A 20121-nucleotide genomic window follows, 5' to 3' on the forward strand; every position below is an offset into this window, starting at 1 on the left:
GTCCCAAAAGGGTCTGAGTGGGGGCAAAACCCTTGCTCTGGGTTCGTTGGAGGCCCCACCTTTTTTCAATTTGGCCACAGTAGAGACCTTTGGTAGTGTTCTCTGCGATGCATTGCAAAGAAAGAAGAGGATTTGGCTTGCAACTTCCATTAGCACAACAAACAAATGTCCACTGAAACAATAAAGAAACAACAAAGACGCCTTCCATCCTCACCTGATCGCCCTCTCACTCCTACTCCCATACCGACTAGCTTCATCAACATCTCGGCCCAGCACAGGCAACGCAAATGTAAGGTTTGCAAGTTAATTAATACATTTACAATAATTTGTTGAGATCCATTTTCAATATTTGTGCCATTATTTCCATATTTGTGTTCTAATATTCTGATGTATGTACACGTTAAAATAGCTAATTAAGTTGGTTGAATTCATCTGAACTTTTAAGAAATGTTCATCTCAGTTAAAACCTTTCCAAATGTTTATTGGTCAGTGACTGATGACAGGCGGATGTAATCAGGAAGTGTGGTGTGAAGTGAAGAAGGAAGTGTGGATTGGAGTAAAGAGACTGCTCAAAACAATATCCGTCTCCATCCGTCTGCGTACTCCTTTTAAGAGTGAGCCGACCACCACACATCGAATCCTCATGTTACACAAACAATTACAAAAAGGTCATAACATCAAATAAGATTACAAGGCGCTACATGAAAATAAAAGGTTGTCTTGAGCAAATAGCTTGTTTATTTCAAGAGCTGCTGGGTACTTAAAACCCAAAACACGATTACTTATAAACATTTCACTGGTGTCTCCAGCTGCATCATGGGTAAAATACATTCCAGTAGCAGCTGGTTATCAAACCCCCGGGTCAGACTGGAGATTCGCTCTAAACCAGACAATAGTTCCAAAATCACAAAGAGTAAAATAAAGAGTATCTGAAGGTCAAGTTGAAATATCAACATTAAAACCCCAAATAAATAGTTTATTTGAAAAAGGCTAATCTAAGCACCAAATTTACTCATGACAATCAGACAGATGATAGACGGTTGAAAAACCTCTTCAACGCTCAGCAAAGGCAAATCAGGCCGAAAAAAAGGATGTAGATTTTGACACGGAGGTGTGATGTAATGAAAAAACACAGAGTTGAATTATAGGAAATGTAGGATGTGTAGATTTATCCGATGCTCACGGTTGGACCTATTTTTTTTTTTCATTTTCTCCACCAAGAGTTATTGAACTTTATTAAAAGGACATACAACATCTGGCTGACTTCATCATCTAAAATTAACAGTAAATGTGGTCTGGAGTGTTGAGCTCTGCTTTGGGCTCCACCAGATCACGTGAAAATAACCGTCTGTTAGTTTCTGGATTCTCTGTTAAAAACAAAATCTTGTATTTATTTTCCATTAGTGTGACGCTACAAAGGGTCTTTATAATTTCTTTAGCTGTAACAGCAGCTTCCATCTACTGGGAAACATCAGCGATGAGACCAATCAGGAGGGTCTAAATCAGCATTTATGAAGACGGAGTTAAGAGCAGCTTCTGTCAAACACTACAGACAAAACACATCTGGTTATATGTGGTAGCTTTACATTGGATTCCAACACATTATGGAGTGGCAAACAAAATGTTCCTACCAATCTGCCCAGTGTAAAAGAAAACTAGACAAGAAAAGGTGACTTTAATTTTCTAACCTATACACTGGGAATCATAAGAGTCGGGGACATAACCTTGACAGTAAACTGCAGAAATCATGCAGCCTGAAGGCCCTACATACTCCATAAGAACAAGAAGAAAGTTCGGCACTCAAGGATCTTGCCGAAAAAAATGTCATTTGTATTTACGCACTGCCGTCTGCTGCACACACACGTTAATGAGCGCGTAGCACGGTCAGAGTGACGTGATGCACCTCAACGCATCACTCAAGTCAGCTCCTGCAGTTTCTGAAAACGGTTGAAGCGAGAAATAAGCTGTGCAGTTGAAAAGTTAAAACACCTGCGGTGAGGGGGCGTGGCCTGTGAGTTCAACGGCGGTGAGTATGAACTGTCCTGCGGGCTCGCTGACGTCACAGCCACACTTTTCTTCTCGTTCCAATGGGAGTATGCGGGGCCCTCAAGAAGCAACAGTCTCCTGATAACGTCAGATGATGACAAACTGTAGCCATTGAAGCTCAAAGTGGAGTCATTTCTGAAAGTGAAAATAAATTAACTCAGTAACAAGCGGCATTTAAATTTACGTCTCAAGGATAACTATTGGCTTATTAAATGGATTGAGGAAACCGCTAGTTTGAAAGTAGCATAACATTGTTGTGAACTCACAAGACCTGAGGAGGTCGGGGTAAATAGTTGTGAAGAGAATTAAAACAAACAAACAAAAAATTATCTTTAGACTCAACGACTAATCGTCCATTTTAACTAATAGTTTGTTTTCTTGTTGCATTGACTTTGTTTTGTCTTTTATCAACTTAGGGCATTGTTATACAACTTTTTCTATCTGAGCTGAGGCTGTGTGGGCTGTAGTGTGTCCCTGCTGAGATCATATCGCCACTCAAACACGAGGCCATAGAGAGTCAGACAAATTGCCACAAGCCTTCACACCTACGGACAATTTTAGAGTCGTCTCTGAATCAAACCAGCTAATCTGTGGCTTGTCCAGAGAAGACCCACATGGGAAGAAAAAATAAACCCTCAAGCCCAGACAGCCTCTTTTTACTGTGATGCAACAGTGCAAACAAATCCATCCTCAGAAGACTTCTTAAATGGCACCTCCCTAAACAAATAACATCAATCATATTCTAACTGAAATATAGAACAGTGTCTCTGTCAAGACTTTGGCCATGTTAATTTTTAATATTAAACATCCTTTGTTTGGTTTTTGTTTCCATTTTTGAAATATGAAAAAAATTAAAATAAAAATCCCATTCGGTTTAAAAGAGACAATCAGTTCTTGACCTGCTGCAATGCAGATTTTTGTTTCTCTTTTAAACTCATTCATCCAACTGCTAAATCACTTTATCCAACTAAGAGTCACCCGGGTCGTACGACAAGCAAACTGGAAAAACCTCGGTGAAGATCCTCATTGCAGAGTGCAGACAGCTTTGAGCTCTGGCTTAAAAAAGTATCATAAAAAAAAAAAAGACCCCCAAAGCTTGAAACCAGGGATAGCCTAGTAATAAGAGAAGCGTGCTCACCACTAGTCTGAATAAATCATCTCAAAACCAACCGGTAAATTACAAGAGCTGTCAACTTGCACATATGCATTCAGATTGACTATAAGTATGTAAATAAGCTTGTCATTATGAGTTTTGTTTCAACCACCAACAGTTTGCTTGTATGTGTATGTTTTTTTTTAGATGGAAGATGTGTCGTCTCACAGCATGGGGGGTACACAGAAGATCAACAATCTGAACTGGAGATCAGGATAACAAGCAGCAAACACCAAGTTTGAAAAACAGACACATCAAATGTAAAAAAGATCAAAAACAGCACAACACAAGTGAAGGAAACAGCACACAACAAGTAATATGCATAAAAATGAGTAAAAAAAAACAAAAAAACAGTATAACTGAATAAAGAATTCCATGTTGAATGACTGTTGTGTTATTTATATGTTGTGGAAAAAAAAAATTAGTCAAATTGCAAGCATGAGCATAGTGGGTCCAATAAAACTGATCTGAAGTTTCTATAGAAAAGAAAAACAGAATAAAAACATTTGACAGCTGTAAAACAGCCTCACAGATGCTGTAAACTAATTAAAAACCACAAAAATTAGGCAACTTCTGTTTTATCTTTGTTGCATGAAATTGCAAACAGAACTATAATGATTATCCAAAGTTGATTGAAAAAACCCCTGAATTATTCATGTGTTCTTGTGAAAGCGGCTCAGTGCGACTCTCCACATGTCGTCAGTGGCATCATGAAGGAAATATATGCGAGCGGGCTGATGGTCGAGAGCTGATACTATTTGTGTCCTGACTGTTTGAGCCTCTCAGTATGGCTGTCAACGTGAATCAGGGTGTCTGTGGGAGGACGGCACATCCATACGGACAGCATGCTGCCTGTGCTCGTTCGTGTGTGTGTGTGTGTGTGTGTGTGTGTGTGTGTGTATGTGCGCGTGTGTTCATGCGAGTGTGAGCCAAAGTGTAAGAGCAAGTATTATATTGATGTGTAGAGAGTAGAGAAAGAATTAATACTCTGGGGAGCCTCCACGCAATAGAGAAGCCATGTTTCAATTATCAGCTCCACCTTCTCCCTCTGTAACGCACGCGCGCGCGCACACACACACACACACACACACACACACACACACACACACACACACACACACACACACACACACACACACACACACACACACACACACACACACACACACACACACACACACACACACACACACACACACACAGGGCAACCAGAATATTGATCGATAATAAAGATACCATGTATGACCTAATCAATGATTTATCCGTTGAAGCTGCATCTCTGTGCCTCTCTTTTTTTTCTTTTTTTTTTTACTCTCATGAGTAGAATCACATTTTCTTGGTCCATACAATCAGAAGAGTTTTCTGTGCTCGTTTAAGTGCAGCCATGAGCGTCTTTCTACATCGTGATATATATAATTTTGAAGAAAAATAAATAAATCTTAATTTGCACCAAATTGAAATGTCAAAATACTCCGATGATGAATTTAACTATTCTCTAAATCTGGGATAGAATTAAAATGATCAGATAAAAAGCTTGTATTATTCAGTTAATAGCAAGTTGTGTTGCTTTTCTCGCTGCAGTACTGAGATGAGGAGCTGTTATCTGTGTGAGGTGTGGAAGTTGGATCAGAAGTGTGTAGTGCCCATCCCTGTTCCCACTTTAAAGGATACAGTTACCAGACATATTCAATTATTTAATGAGTCTAAATCTACCAATCACACCACCTTTTTAACAGGTGGCTCTGTCAGATTCAATATCAGGTGCTGTGTGTGTGCGTGTGCGTGTGCGTGTGCGTGTGCGTGTGCGTGTGTGTGTGTGTGTGTGTGTGTGTGTGTGTGTATGTGTGTGTGATGCCGTCAGACTGTCTGGTGAAGGGTCACTGATCCGTTCAGTTTGACTGCTCTGATTGACGCGCTGCTCGGAGAAAACCTGCAACATTACACCGTCTCTGTTAAAGGAAAACTCCACCAGGAAGGGCTCAGGGAAGCATTTATCTTCAATACAGCCCTGAGAGGGATTTACCTTAAATAGTTCAGCTTTGGGCTGATTTTCCATAACATTAACCAACTTTTTCAAATCTGATAAGATAGTAGAAGCATGTTAATACTCTGCCGAATGCACGAGCATGTCCTCAGCAGAAGGTCAACAGCTTAAGTTGTTTTCAAAAGTGCCTTCTGGGGTTATATGGAGGCCTGCTTGTTACACAGTTCCTGAATAGTTGCATGTTTTACCTTAAATGGCCATAAATATTAGCTAAAGTATCACTAACTATTTACATCGGAGGAAAGCATAATTTATTTCTGTTTTTCTTAAAAACAATATTTGTTTCAACATCACAAAGTCATGAATAGATCACATTATGTTGATTATTTTCAAATGGTCAGTCAGTATCAAGGCACAGCGCAGATATTACAGCGAAAAGAAATCTCCTAAATAATGAGGGATCTGGACACATTTCAGTTATGAGAATTAACAAGAGCGTTTGTTAAATGATTATAAAAATTAACATACAACTCTAAAAATTAACATGAATTATGATACTACAGTTCAAATATACAAAATATATGGTTCTTGTAGAAAATAAAATAGACACATGTATTAAAGTCAAAGAATAAGCCTTGTAGATTTTTTTCAGTTCAGTATTCAGTATTCGTTAGGGACTCAGTAACTCTTTTATTTTTAATTCTTGTTGTTCATATAGACCACTATTTCTAAAACATGCCCTCAAAAGGTCCCTGTGCTCTGGTGTTCGCAGTCGGAGGCTCCTTTTAGGCGAACAGGGAAATCAACTATGATTGATGTTGAATTTCCACTAATCAGAACAATTTCTTTGGCGCCTTAAATAAAACCCCAGCTTAGTTGAAAATAGACTTAATGTTTCATCAGTGTTTGTAAAATCAAAGGCAAAGTCTAATCATATCCCTACTTTCAGGGCTCAAGCTTAAGCCCCCCCCCCCCCCCCCCCCCCCCCCCATTTACTTGCTAGATCATATTAAGACAAAAAGTCAGTGTCTCGTCTGAAAGAGCAGGAAGACAGCTGGGCAAGACGAAATCTTGTTTCTTTCATCTTTATGCAACACAATCAGTCAAGAGAAATTTATGTCATCCTCATTCAGCTTCTTTAGTCTCTAGGGATGAGTAGATGAGGTGAGATCACTCCATCAAGTAAATGGAATTCCTCTCAGAAGAAACTTGAGAAACTGTCAGACTGATGAGACACAATGATTTCACATGTAAGAAGATGTCAGAGCGGACTCGGCTTTTATTTGTTCTGACCAGCACTCTGGTCCCACTAAAAAATGAGTCAGAACGAGGCAACAACAACTAAACCGTAACGACCATACAGTCATTCTTCACATAAAAGAAAACACAGTGAGTCACCTACTGAAATATCAGGCACCCAGTTGCTTCACAGCGTGATTTTATTCCAACACCTGAATGTCAAAACTGCAAGAGCGAGCGAGAGAGAGAGGAAAGTAGGAAATGTAAATGTTGAGACGGGGGTACCTGCAGTTGTTATCAACGGGTTCAAATAATGCTTTGTGCAGTGGTGGAACATATTTGCCAGAATTAAACAAGTCTTCCTACGCTTTACATTGCTATATTTTTTACTAGTATGTTGAGACATAAAGTAGATTTTTTTTTTTGCATTTTAGGACTAAAATTCAAATCAGACAGTGAAGAAATAATTCACTTAAAATAACCGTGACAACCCTTTTTATAGCCATGGTTGACATTCTATGGAAGAAAAACCAGTCTGGATCATCACCATCAAGCACAGGGTGAGTCAAATAGCCAAGAGAAAAGAGTTTAATACCAGAGAACAAAATGCAGCCATGCACACACTGCATGCAGCAGACCTCAGGCCCGGCACCTGATTATGTTTGTGTGATTGATTTAACAATTTACAGACTGACTGATTGATCTCTTCAGTGATTGATAATGAGCTTTCTCCATCTCCAACAACCTTCTGGTTTTACACCAGCCTCCAACCGGAACCCACCACGGAGACCTATGTGTGTGTGCTCCTGCAGATGTCAGCTATTCCTGAGCATGCAAATGTGAGTATTTACAAAGGGAGCATCTGTTCCTGTCTGACGTGATCAGAAATTCCTACATATCTTCCAACAACGGTTATTTTTGTGTTTGAAATTGAACAGCAGGTTCCAGCCTTCCCTCTCCAAATGAATGATGTGTGGCCAAGACCAAAAGAGCTGCTGCTCTTCCTAAAAGGGTCTGGTTTCTATCTGCACTAACAGGTTGTCTCTGTCTCCCAGTCCAGCGTGACAAACATTCACACAGCAGAAGCCCAGCCAGAGAGGGATCATAGTGGGAGCATTAATGAGCACTGCCTTGCGAGGCGCTGGGAGTGACTTTGTGGGAACTGAGCTTTCACTTTACAGTATTTGTTGTTGAAGTCCGAGCGGCTTAAATTGATTCACTCGCCGGGAGGGAAACATGCAGAAGCACAATTACAAACCCAATCCGGTTCCTCTCGGTCTAACTGACGATTTGAGACAGACTGTGCGAATTTTACAGACTGTTTACACATCTCAAGTCACGCGTGAAATCGCAGGAGGAGATCCCCTCCTAATCAACACGCCACGAAAAAACTAAACACACACACACACACACACAAAGGTGCTGGGACTGAGGGAAAGTGACGGGGGAAGGCGTGATGCCCAATGACTCCTGCTGTCTGCGGGATTTCAGCTGAGCGCAAAGAGCGAAGCGCCTCATCCACATGCAGCCTTCAGCAGAGCTGCAATTACATAACTTCACTCTTAAAACTCAGGTTTCGGCAAAAAAAAAAAAAAAAAAGTACAGGCAAATGACACCCCCTGGGGTCGTGGGTGAATAATTAATGAAGGTAAAAATAACAAATGAGCCAACAAGTAGTCTCTGGATCAGATCTGGTGTGTTTGTTCAACTTCAGACGCGTTGTTGCTTTTGCCACCAGCGGAAATTCATTATTTCTGCCCGTCTGCTCGACGCACGGCCGATAGTCTAAAAAAGATGATAACATTCGTGTCTTACCTGCATGTTTTCCTATGTGGTAAGGGCGACAATGATGACTGCTTTCTGCGGAACGTGTCCTCTCTGCGCGGACCCTCAGTGTCGGACTGCCGCTTCACTGGATGCGAAGGAATGCGCGGCGCGGTGCGGCGCGCACGCTTCCACACACCGGGGAGGGGGGTGGGTGGGTGGGGGCGGAGAGAGAGGGGCGCAGCCACGGAGCAAATAACTACATCTGTTCATTCACATTTATATTGCACAGGTGTTACGAGGGTGGCTGTGTATGCATCCGCCTAAAACTGTATCTGCAGGAGGGAATCAGATCCTGAATTAAATGTGCGCTTTCACACGTTGGCACTCTTGCATTAAGACTCAATCTGTATAAACCCTATATGATAATCATCTTTTTTAATGTAGACGTTGCCTTTTGCTGTTTATTTTCTAGCATTCAAGCAATGTGCAAAACTGTAACTAACAGCTTCAATGACTCACAACATCATCTGCCAATGTTTTGTGTATCAGCTTTTCACAACAGTTAGCACACAGAAGAATCTAATTGGACAAGAGATATTCAATGATCACCCGTCTAAAGCACAAAAACACTGGGACATTTCAGAATATGTATCATTCAGCCTCTCTTGTGTTTCTTACCCATGTTTAACATAGGGTGACCCATAATTTGATTTCCCAAAACGGCCACTTTACTTCAATAAAAATATTAGATTCAAATATGCCTAATCTGTATGGATGTAAAATTCAGTTCAGCCTATAAAACAAACTTTCACTATAGCCAAAGACATTAGGACAGGCTTCTCAGAGGTTGCTCAACATGCTTCATCATGCCTGAAATAAAGCATCCATCATGGGGTGTGTTAGCCGATCCCACGGGCAAAGGCAGGATTCACCCTGGATAGGTCGTCAGTCCATCACAGGGCAAACACAGAGAGACAGCTGCACACACATCCACAACCATGGCCATATAGGTTCACCTTCTAATCTCACATGCTGATTTTAGACTGCAGGAGGAAACTGGGAGAAACAAAACCCATTGAGAACATGCAAATTCTACACATAAACATAACATAAACACTAAACATGACACCACTAAAATGATCTCTTCGACAATCAGTGGTGCAAAAATGATGAAACAGTCTTTACAAGATGATAATGAATGAAATAAGGCCTCTTCTGCATAGAAAATCAAAATATATCAAGAAAACAATAGCAGTTTTCAAGCCTTACTTGAACCAAACGTTGAAATTATAAAGTAATGTTCCAAAAAGCTTTTCTATATTCCTTTTTTTTTTTTATCTGTAAAAAAAAATCTGTCAGACAACTCCAGCTCATCCAGAATGCTGCAGCCAGAGTCCTCACCAACACAAAGAGGGTGGAGCACATTACACCCGTGCTCCAATCCCTGCACTGGCTGCCTGTGGGCCAAAGGATTGACTTTAAAATCGTACTCCTGGTCTATAAAGCTTTGAATGGTCTCGGGCCTAAATACATCTCAGATTTATTTGTAGAATATAAAACCTCCAGACCTCTGAGGTCCTCAGGAAGAGGTTTCCTCAGCGTTCCTCGAGTCAGAAACAAACAAGGTGAAGCAGCTTTTAGTTCCTACGCTCCCCACCTGTGGAACAAACTTCCTGAACACCTGAAGACTGCTGACACACTCACTTCTTTTAAATCAGGACTTAAAACATTCCTATATGCACAGGCTTTTGAATAAACAATAGACCCTACTTACTTAGAAACTAATCTTAATAAATCTCTTACCTTTTTATTATACATTATTTGTTTTAATGTATGTCTTTCATTTCTTCTAAAGCTTTAATGTATTTATTTATTCTGTATTTCTTTAATTTCTGTTATTTCTTGTAAAGCACTGTGAATTGCCTTGTGTTTGAACGGTGCTCTATAAATAAATTTGCCTTGCCTTTTTTTTAATAAATCCAGCTTTAATCTTGTTTTTCTTAATGTAATAATAACAATAAAGCAGTAGCCTCACAAATATACTAGATTAATAGACAAAATATATTTAATTCAAAACTTTTTGTTCCTGTGAGCTTTGTAGTCTCCATCACCTTCATCAGACCCCAAAACATCAGTGACGGTGTAACATTCTAAATGGACCTCTATAGAATATGAACCCCGAGAACCATTTTGCACTGGGGAATATAGACCCCCCAATAGAATATGGACCCCCCCCCTAATATTTGCACTGAAATGTTAATACATTATAACCACATGATTAAATGTGAACATAGACAACAAAATACAATAGTTAGTGAATAAAACTTTTATTAGAGGTTCACTATTATGGAGTAACAACAGATTCAAAATGCTCACACCTGTTCTTCAAGAACATGGCTTCGCCTGATGGTGCCGAAAGAGATGGCACATCTGGGAGCGGGGAGTAACCCCTTGAAAATGAAACCTATGAGTGAGTTGTCCAGGTCCTCTAGCGCCAACATGAGATCAAACCTTTTAATTAGAATTTAAGTATCTTGAAAAGTTTTCTTACAAATCTTCTCAAACTTAATGACAACATTAATGGCCACTAGAGAATGGTAGTGATGTGTTCATTCTTTCTTCAGTTTATGTTGTTCATGCAATAAAGGACCAGTTTGAAAATGAAGATATTTCAAAAGACTTTCCTAGAATAGTGTGAAATCACAACTTAAGTTTACATGATGTATTTGATTACATACCAGAGTAACTAATCCCTATTGCAACTAAAGAATCAGTGATATATATCTTTGAAGATGTTGTTTATGTTAGAAATATTTGGATTGATCAATTTCCTGGTCAAGAACATTTCAAATGGAAAAAAGAAAAAACCAAACTCCCGTGATGAGCGCTGATATTCTCTGAGACCTCGACGAGATGGAAATGTGAAACTGAGGAGAATCAGGCAAAAAAAACAATCAAATGTTTATAAATATGTTTTTTTGAGAGGTGGGTTTGTGTAGGGGGTCCATTTCCTAGTCAAGAACATTTATCACAAGCGCATTTGTGTGTGTGTGTGTGTGTGTGTGTGTGTGTGTGTGTGTGTGTGTGTGTGTGTGTGTGTGTGTGGGTCATATTACGTAATGGAAAATGGACCCAGGGTCCATATTCTGCTGAAGGTCCATTTTCCAGGGGGTCCATATACAATACTACACCGGCTTTGCATACAATACACTCTATTTCCCACTTTTCAAGTCCAAGGTGGGAAATGTGAAAGTTTTCCTTCTGTTTCTTAGAAACACAGCACTTGTGCTTTGGCATTTCGTAGGCAGATTAGAAGGCGCCTCTCTGACAAGCCGATTGAGGATTTATTCCACACTCGCAAATGACCTGCCATCATCCTCCGATGTCTGTTCTGTCTGTTTGTGATCATAGCAGAGCATGTACAAGGCAGCTACACAACATTCACAGCAATAATGTTTTGTACTGACTCCCCATGAAATGGAATTCACAAATACTTGTTTGTTCCTGCAGCTGGGAACTAGTTTAGTTACCAGTTGGGTTTCTGGGACTCAGGCAGAGGATCCAATTGCACAACACAGCAGACAGACTCGATTGAAGCTATTTATTGTTGGTCCAGGGACAAGCAGGGTTCGGTAAACAGAACATTAGCCCACTGGGCAAGCAACACAGACAAAGTTAATCCAAGAACAACAAAAAACAAGGATAGGCTAAGATCAAGACACGGAGCTAGACGCAAACGTCTAATAGGCTTGAATGTACACTCCACTTTTATGAGATCAGGCACTGATGCTTGACAACAAGGCCTCACTCACAATCTCCAAAGAAGGTGCTCGATGAGGGAGAGGTCGGGGCTCTGTGCAGGCCAGTCGAGTTATTCCACACCAAACTTATCAAACCTTCACAGAGGCAGGGTCATTTGGATTTAACAAGGGCCTCCTTCAAACTGTTATAACAAAGTTGAAAGCGTAGCAATGTGCATGACAAGGGGACTGATTAAAACACCTGAATTCAGTAATTAATTAGTGTGGCCAGTTGCTTTTGGTCATAGATTATATACACACAGGACGTGAGAAGTAACAAACTGCAACTTAACCCACGTCAGGACTGAACAGAAGACTTCGACAAACACCTGAAATAAGAGGAGAGCACAGCCAATCATGAAACCTTAGCTGACACTTAACATGAAACAAAGGCAGGTCATCCCATCAATTCATCCTATTTTTTTTCAGTTTATATGACGATAAGTTATTAGTGCCTTTTCATTGCTCTATTCAGGACGTTATAACTATCATTTCAAAGCTCCTCGAAACAACAAGTCTGCTCCAGTGAAGTGGTGAGAGGTGGTGTCATTATTCATGACTCCTACTACAAGCAACTGGAAGATGGAAAAATCTAATTGGGTGCAGAGTGAGTTCGTTTTCTGACTTTCTGACTGAACTTCCAACTTTATCATTGAGAATCTCCCACTTTGAACATGTTCAGATGAAACTTTCCCACTGAACAGTTGTTTTTTCCATGAACGGTGGATTCAACTCCTTCTTGTCTCTCACCGATTTCAGCCTCTGGTACAGGCTTCAAGATTTCAACATGTCTAAAGCTTTATTGCATCAGATAGAGATTTTTCACAGCCCATGTAGCATTCATGATGTAGTTTGTACACACATATTAATTATTAATGGCTTAATGCACATTATTGTGTAGGTAAACAAGATGATTTCTCAGCACACATTATAAATTGTATATGTAAGTGGCATGAGCTATAACCTGAAAATGACAGATAGAATGGTATAAAACATGCATAGTAAACGTGTCTTGCAGTGGTCATTAATGCTTCATACGCACTTTAATAAGAGGCCACATGCGGCTTCTAAATGATATATTTCCATAAATGATTTTATGTATCTGCAGTTGCAGGCTCGATATTGTAATTATCACCATTTACGTTGTTGTAATAGCGTAAATTGCTATTTGAAGTATACTGATTCATGTTTGATCACTAACTCTTTTATAAGGAGAGCCTTATCAGAAAGTTGTGCCATGCTTTAAGCTTTATTGATCTTTTAATCTTGTCCTTTCAATTGGGTTTTGAGAATCAAGTCCTCAGAGTCCAAAGAGCTCTCTTTGTTCAGTTTTAGTTTAGTTTAGACAACATAATATGTAAATGCGCTGAGTGAGCCAGACAATATATGATTTTGAGATCGACGGCTCTGCTTTGATGCAGCATTTCAAAAAGAAGTGGTAGCAGTGCGGTTGTGTCACTCCTTCATCTGTTTCCTCCTCCATCACCACTGCAAGCCAATGTAAACGTGTCAAGTAAGAAGACGGAGCCCCTTCCTGCATGCAGACGGGATTGTCATGAGAGTTTTGGTACAGAAATGCAATTAAAGCCCTGCTAGTGAATCCATGTGTGCTTGGTGAGGAAGTGAATCAATTTAGGCGACCTTGGCTCACAGTGAAAGCAGCCCAGAGCACAGAGAGAGAGAGAGAGAGAGAGAGAGAGAGAGAGAGAGAGAGAGAGAGAGAGAGAGAGAGAGAGATGCTAAATAGCAATCAAGCCAGGTCAAGCATCCTCACACATCACGTTGATTGCATAATGAACAGCCAAGAAATGTAAATAGCCTGCAGGATGAATGAGGAAAGGCCATCTGTCTAATAAAACAGTTCCCTATTAGCCACCAAAGCTAAAAGTCATGTTTGCACATGTTTCCACAGGATCCCAACAGCGTGAATGAGAGATCATTTTGAGGAAATAACATATTCACATTATGTTTCACGGAGCCTGCTCTATGCTCACGGCTGAACCATGAATTTCAGGACGCTGAGTGAAACTTGTGGCACAATACAGTGTCGGCTTTTCTCTTGTGGCCGCTGACACACTGGACAAAAATCAATGCCTGCAACTTCCTGAACACACAAAGATTTATTTCTATGTTCCTCTAAGCACGTCCTCAGATCTATTTCTTTGTGCTTTGCTTGCTCAAAAGGTGTATGTTGATTGGCAATCTCAATTCAAAACAACAACGTTAAAATATATATCAAAAATGAAATCTCTGGAGATTTTCTTCACATACTCAGACTTAAACTCTAATTGAGATGAAAAAAACCCAATTGTTGGTTGTCCAGTTACGTCAGTTTGTTAGTCGCACTTTTCTGAAACTGTGTTAATTATACATTTGGATTAGATTCATTTGCAAAAACTGAAATGAGCACAAATTTTTCTGTGTCTGTCATTAAAAAGCACATTTAATAGTGAGGCTGCGGAGTAAAATTAAAATGGAGCTCGTGTTGTTGTGTTGTGCCTTGTGTCTGTGGCAGTAAATTCAGCAGAGCTGTAGCTGACGCTAAATTCTGGTGACATGTTGTAAAAATTTGAGTTTTTCAAATCTCACTGTGAAGTGGTTGATGAGGAAAACAACACCCAGCATTGTGTTTTAAAAGATGTCTCTTATCCACTGAGTCAAACCTTATTGGATGCGGATGTACAGTTGTTCAAATGACTGAATTCCCTGTGTTTATCACCCGTACTGGAGTTTCATGCTGCATTTTTTCACCCAACACATGAGCCATGATTCTTATCTTTATGGGTAAATCTGATTTGATTCAAAGCATGTCTCTAGTTGTGTAGAACACCGAATTCCATCTTGCAGTTTAAGTTAACTGGAGGTTTAAAGGCCTCAGGTCATCTAAATGAAGAAGCATGAAAAACCTAATCTACCATTGCTTTTAAGGTTGTTACAAAAGCTTATCTTTTGAACAAAGGTAAGGTTAATTCATAATTAGTTTACAAAAAAACAATCTTACCTAAATGTCCTCTCAGCCACAGCGTTTGGTCATTTCGGTAGATCTTTGATAAAAGATGTTTTTTCGGATTTGACCACTCAGTCCATTCATTGGAACAAATTTGGGGTTCAGTGTGTCTTGCTCAAGGACATTTCAACAGATAGGGGATTGAACCAACAACCTTCCAACTGAGCGAAAACCTGAACCTGCTAAAGAGCCATTGTCGCCTGTATTAAATGAAGGATAGTGCACCTTTTTCTAACCTTCATCACGTTTCTTGTCAACAAAGCCAACAGATGATGTTAAATTTCAAGGCACTTAATATTTATACTCAGAGAGTATTCATGTTACAAGCTGGAACCGGGGTCACATTACAACATGACATTATTGTTTGGGAGAAATTAAATGAACATCTATCCACTACCAAAACTACAAGCAGTTCTTTTTTTTTGTTTCACAAGGCCAAACACACCTGCGTACTCTGCTACAGCTCAGTTGGAAAAACAAGACCTCTGAATGGAAATATTTCCACGCTGTGAAAGTCTGAAGTCTGAAGGTCAGCGGCAACTGTTGTACTTGAAACTCTTATCTATTAGGTGACTTTTAACAAAGTGGATTTTCATAATCTCAAATCTGTCGGCTCTATCTGCACCTCCTCTCTACTTCATCTGTGACACGCTTGTTTACAAAACCCATGTGCGCGCACGCACACACACGCACACACACACACGCGCACACACACGCACACACACACACGCACACACACACGCACACGCACACACCTACTCTGGGCTTTGTACTACATTCAGGTTCAATAACTCATTCATTCACCACGCACGCACACACTTGATTTGTCTTCCTCGCAGTGAGAAAGGATAACAGCTTTCACAGAGAATGGCTCAGTAGGACAAACAATCAGTGCCTGGGTCAGCTCCACCTGAACTCCACCAGCTCACACACAATAAACATGATGGAAACAACTCTCAGGGATCGACAGCACCGCTCTGATCCCTGTTGGGGGGGCGGCTCGGGATATCTGATGGTTAAAATGAGCCGTTTGCTGCTGGTCCTCCCCAAAGTCTTTGCAGAAGAGAAGAGAATGTCTCAAGCATCCAGGAAACACCTTCTATGAGAGGAAGAACTGGTTTTGAAACAAAACCATGTGTGCCTACAACACAGAGTACAATACAGTGTGTCCAACAAAGTGGCATCATTACAAATTATTTTGGTGACATATCCAACCAACAATCTTCATCAATTTTATCCTTTTGAAGCAAAGCAATGTCAATTCAGGACTGTTCCTGTTTTTGTTTGATAGTTTGTGTTTCCCCTTCATGCACAGACATTTTCATTGAACATGTCCACAAATCACACGATAAAGTTTATCATGCTGGATATACAGAAAATGTTCACACAAAGGGACGTTCACTCATCAGATTTTGTCATGTTGTCATTTGCTCTGGACATACCCACACCTACAGTTGAGAATGTGATGAGGCAGCTGTCAAATAACAAGCATTTCATGTTACATGAAAGCTCATAAAGAGAAGAGAGAAGGCTAATGAGGAAATAGGAAGGCCTTCAGAGACAAATATAAAAGATAAAACCACTTACATCATCAGATAATGAACTTACACAACTTATTGCAACTTGCATGGTAGACTTGGCCACCTCTTACACCGGATGCCCTTCATGCTGCGACCAGGCTTGAAAGCCACACATTCAAGGGCGGGACTTCAGCTGATGTTTTACCAAAACATTCATACATTATATTGTGTATGACTTTCTCAAGTGGATCTTTGCTATGTTAAAAACAAACAAACAAACAAACAAACAAACAAACAAAAAAACAAAAAAACCCGGCATACTTGATTCAAAAGAATTATTTGATAACAAGAACAAGATTACACCAGAATAGTTGGGTGCATTAAAGTGAACTAAATAAAAGACGTAACTGTGTGATCCAGGACTCATCCCATCATGTCTCAGTGTTCATTCACTATAATCTTTCAGAGCTCGCCAACACAGATTCTTACTAAACTTAGAGTAGTCTCATTCATTGCTCCAATGATTCTCATCATTTTCACACTCATCAAACATTCAGAGCATCCTCTTACCCTCTGGCTGCTCTTTGAACCATTTCAAAAGTCATTTAATATTTTCCTCTCGCCAGTCTGACCTAAAATAAATAAATGAATAAAGTAAAAAAAACAAGTGTTGAAGCTGAATATTTGGTGTAGTGGGTTACATTCTCAGCTTTTTCTGTCGTTTGCATGTTCTTCCAGTGTGTGTGGTTTCTGCAGGTACTGTGTTTCTCCCACAGTCTAAAAACCTGAGTCTGAGGTTATCAAGTGACTATAAATTGTCCAGAGGTGAATATGTATGACTCTGTGTCTGTTTGCCTTGCGAGGAATTGGTGACCTTTCCAGTGTTTATCCTGCCTTTTCCCATAATTGGCAGAAATTGGCTCCAGTTTTTCACACTTTCTCTTTAATTAAAATCGTAAAGTGGTTTCCTGTCCCAAATGTTTTCAACAGTGGGTCCTGGAATTTAAAAAGTGACCCCCAAAAGAGAGTCTATCTCCACAGGGTGGAGTCTGTCTGGAAGGACTTCATGAAATTTGCATCCACTAAAGGTCATGCAGTGTTTTCAGTAATCTGTCTGCAGAGTTCCTTCAGAAACAAGTGTACTGAGAAAAAAGTCATCTGGTTAGAAGGCAAATGTTTTTTCTCCAAATGCTGATCTTTCTTCACTTGGACTCATTCACTTAGCATTTTGTTATTTGGCAATATGAAAGCACAGAACAACCTAAACTATTGGCACAGTGTTGTATATTTGAACCAATTTTGAGACACAACCATAAGTCGTATCAGTTTAGAGCATTTTAAGCGATCCATTTTCAGATGGAGGAACTCAAAGTGATAAATTTGGTCTAAATGAACATCATTCAAGCAGGCAACCTGAAATTCACATGGCAGAGCTGCAGCAGGGTGATACTACTGGGTTATTTCACCATATTAGTGCGACACAACTCAGCAGCTTTACTGGAAAACATGAACAATTTAGACAAGGTCAATTGACTTTTGGCTTTTATTGTTTAAATGAGGTTTAAATCAGAGGCTGATTGGTGACATTTTCATGTTATTTTGTGTTCTTCTTCCACATCAACGAGTTGATTTCCTCCCACAGCAGATTAGCCACGGATTCGATTTTCGTAACTGTAAACTAATGTGCACGGATCAACGCCGCGCCTGTCGGCTTAAACCCCATCACCATGGAGGCAGGGAGAGGTGGTGGATGGGGTTTGATCATCAAAGCACTGGAAAATCCTGTCTGCTGCAGGCTGAGATGGGGAGCGGAGATTCCCTGAGAAAGAGCCTCGCAGATGGAATGATACAGTCACTAATTTGGCTTCCACCTCTGGAAGGAAGAGAGGATCACACACACACACACACACACACACACGCAGCTCGAGAGTAATTTGCCCCTCAGAAGGATTTCATGTTTCTATGGAGAAGAATGTCTATTTTTAGGCGCGATATAAATAGATCTTTCTGTAGCTTCAACGCTTGCATTCATGTGAATATACCCAGCAGCCTCTCTGTATATGTTATCTTCTCATGCCTGTGGACTTCATTCTCATAAACAGATTCATGTGTGTGTGTGTGTGTGTGTGTGTGTGTGTGTATGAATGACAGTCAAAAACTTGAATGGTTTACTGGGGGGGAGAGAGGACAGCAGAATGCAATTTGTCTCTGTGACATTAGTGCTGAGCTGTGTGGTCTTGCAGCGCGCTGATGCTCAGGATGCGGGGACAGCGGAGAACAAGGGAGGAGTGCCTGAGTGTAACCAGCAAGAGGTTGTCACATTCATCAGTAGCATTTCCACGGAGGACAAATTAAATCATTAAAACCTTGGCATTCTAATCGTTGCACACAGGTACAATGTGGCGTGAACACGAAGCTCAGACAGTTTGGTAATGATTTAAGCTGCCGTCGCTAACAAGGGTCCTGCTGAGACACCCAGTTGATCTTTGTGCTTTCAGAAGTTGACACAAAGCAGCGGAGGGACATCGGCGACTTATTGTCGAGGCAAGATAGAGGTGAGACAGGACACAACTTTGTAGCCGTGGAAACAGTTGCTAAGTAGCAAAGTAAGGCATCCCTGGACTGAGGGGGACCGAGATGTGATTGTGATTGGGTGGAAGACGCAGGAAAAGAGAGCAGAGAGAGGAAGAAATCCTGTGAGTTTAAAAATCTTTAATAACTCAATGGAAATCAATCAGTTCTTTTTTTTTTCTTATCGTTTAATGAGGATTATTACTAAAATATAAATGCACCACAGCAGTTACTGTCACTTACCAGTAAAACTAAAATCTAGACCAATTGTTTGGAATTTTTGAAGAAAAATATATTTTAAGAACAAAAACAAGAGAAAAGCAAAAAAGAAGTAGAACCAAGAAAAGCAGTGGAATTATACTTGTTTGATACATAAATGTCCATTAAGACTTGATTTGATGAGTGTGGGGGACTCTTGTTTGTTTGATTGTGAAAGTTTATCCAGTTTATCCAGTGCAAAAATGAACGTTGTATTTCAAATTGAAATGTTTTTAATAAACAAAATAAAATCCAGATGGATGACTGCTTCTCACAAAAAGATGTACATTATAGCATTTAAGAATTGATGGTGATGCTGTGACACTTGAAGGAGTAAATGACCAGCAAATTATGAACTTTTTGAAGATTATATGAAAGATTGTTATCAGCGACCCAATTTTTCATCAATTTACTTTAATGAAGAAATAACTGTGACAGTTCTTAAGTCACATCATACAATTACACATAAATGTGAATAAATAACAACTTATTGTTTTTGCTGTTGATGCTTAATAACCACTATGTAAGGAAATATTTCTCCAACCTGCAGTGAAACACACTGGTGTGATTCCCAAACTGTAAGCATGCCGTTTCTCCTTCTTCCACTCGGCTCCATCTCATCTGCTCTCTTGCTGCTCTGAAACATGAGTGACAGAAAACAGGGACAAGAGGACATCACATTAATATGCTAATCCATGCGGGGACGACTTTAACACGTGGAGCATCGTATGAAATACATGTATGTGAACTGTGAGGCATGGCGTGCAAAATCAGAG

The 20121-nt window shown here is 40.1% G+C and overlaps 1 protein-coding gene across 3 annotated transcripts in view; it reads right to left on the reverse strand.

Annotated features, from left to right (window-relative positions):
- The window catches only part of kcnip3b (Kv channel interacting protein 3b, calsenilin), a 67559-nt gene that overhangs the window by 39809 nt on the left and 7629 nt on the right, over positions 1–20121 (reverse strand). For 2 of the 3 annotated variants that reach the window (XM_080468445.1, XM_080468444.1), the window contains exon 2: positions 19890–19982. In XM_080468445.1, coding sequence (XP_080324571.1) covers positions 19890–19961 — 72 coding nt within the window. In that variant the 5' untranslated portion in view covers positions 19962–19982. Of the gene's footprint in view, positions 1–8237; positions 8358–19889; positions 19983–20121 lie in introns of those variants that run through there. The other variant, XM_080468446.1, reaches the window with a different exon arrangement.

The sequence above is a fragment of the Lipophrys pholis genome (assembly GCF_963383615.2).
Source record: "Lipophrys pholis genome assembly, chromosome: 7".
NCBI classification, from domain to species: domain Eukaryota; kingdom Metazoa; phylum Chordata; class Actinopteri; order Blenniiformes; family Blenniidae; genus Lipophrys; species Lipophrys pholis.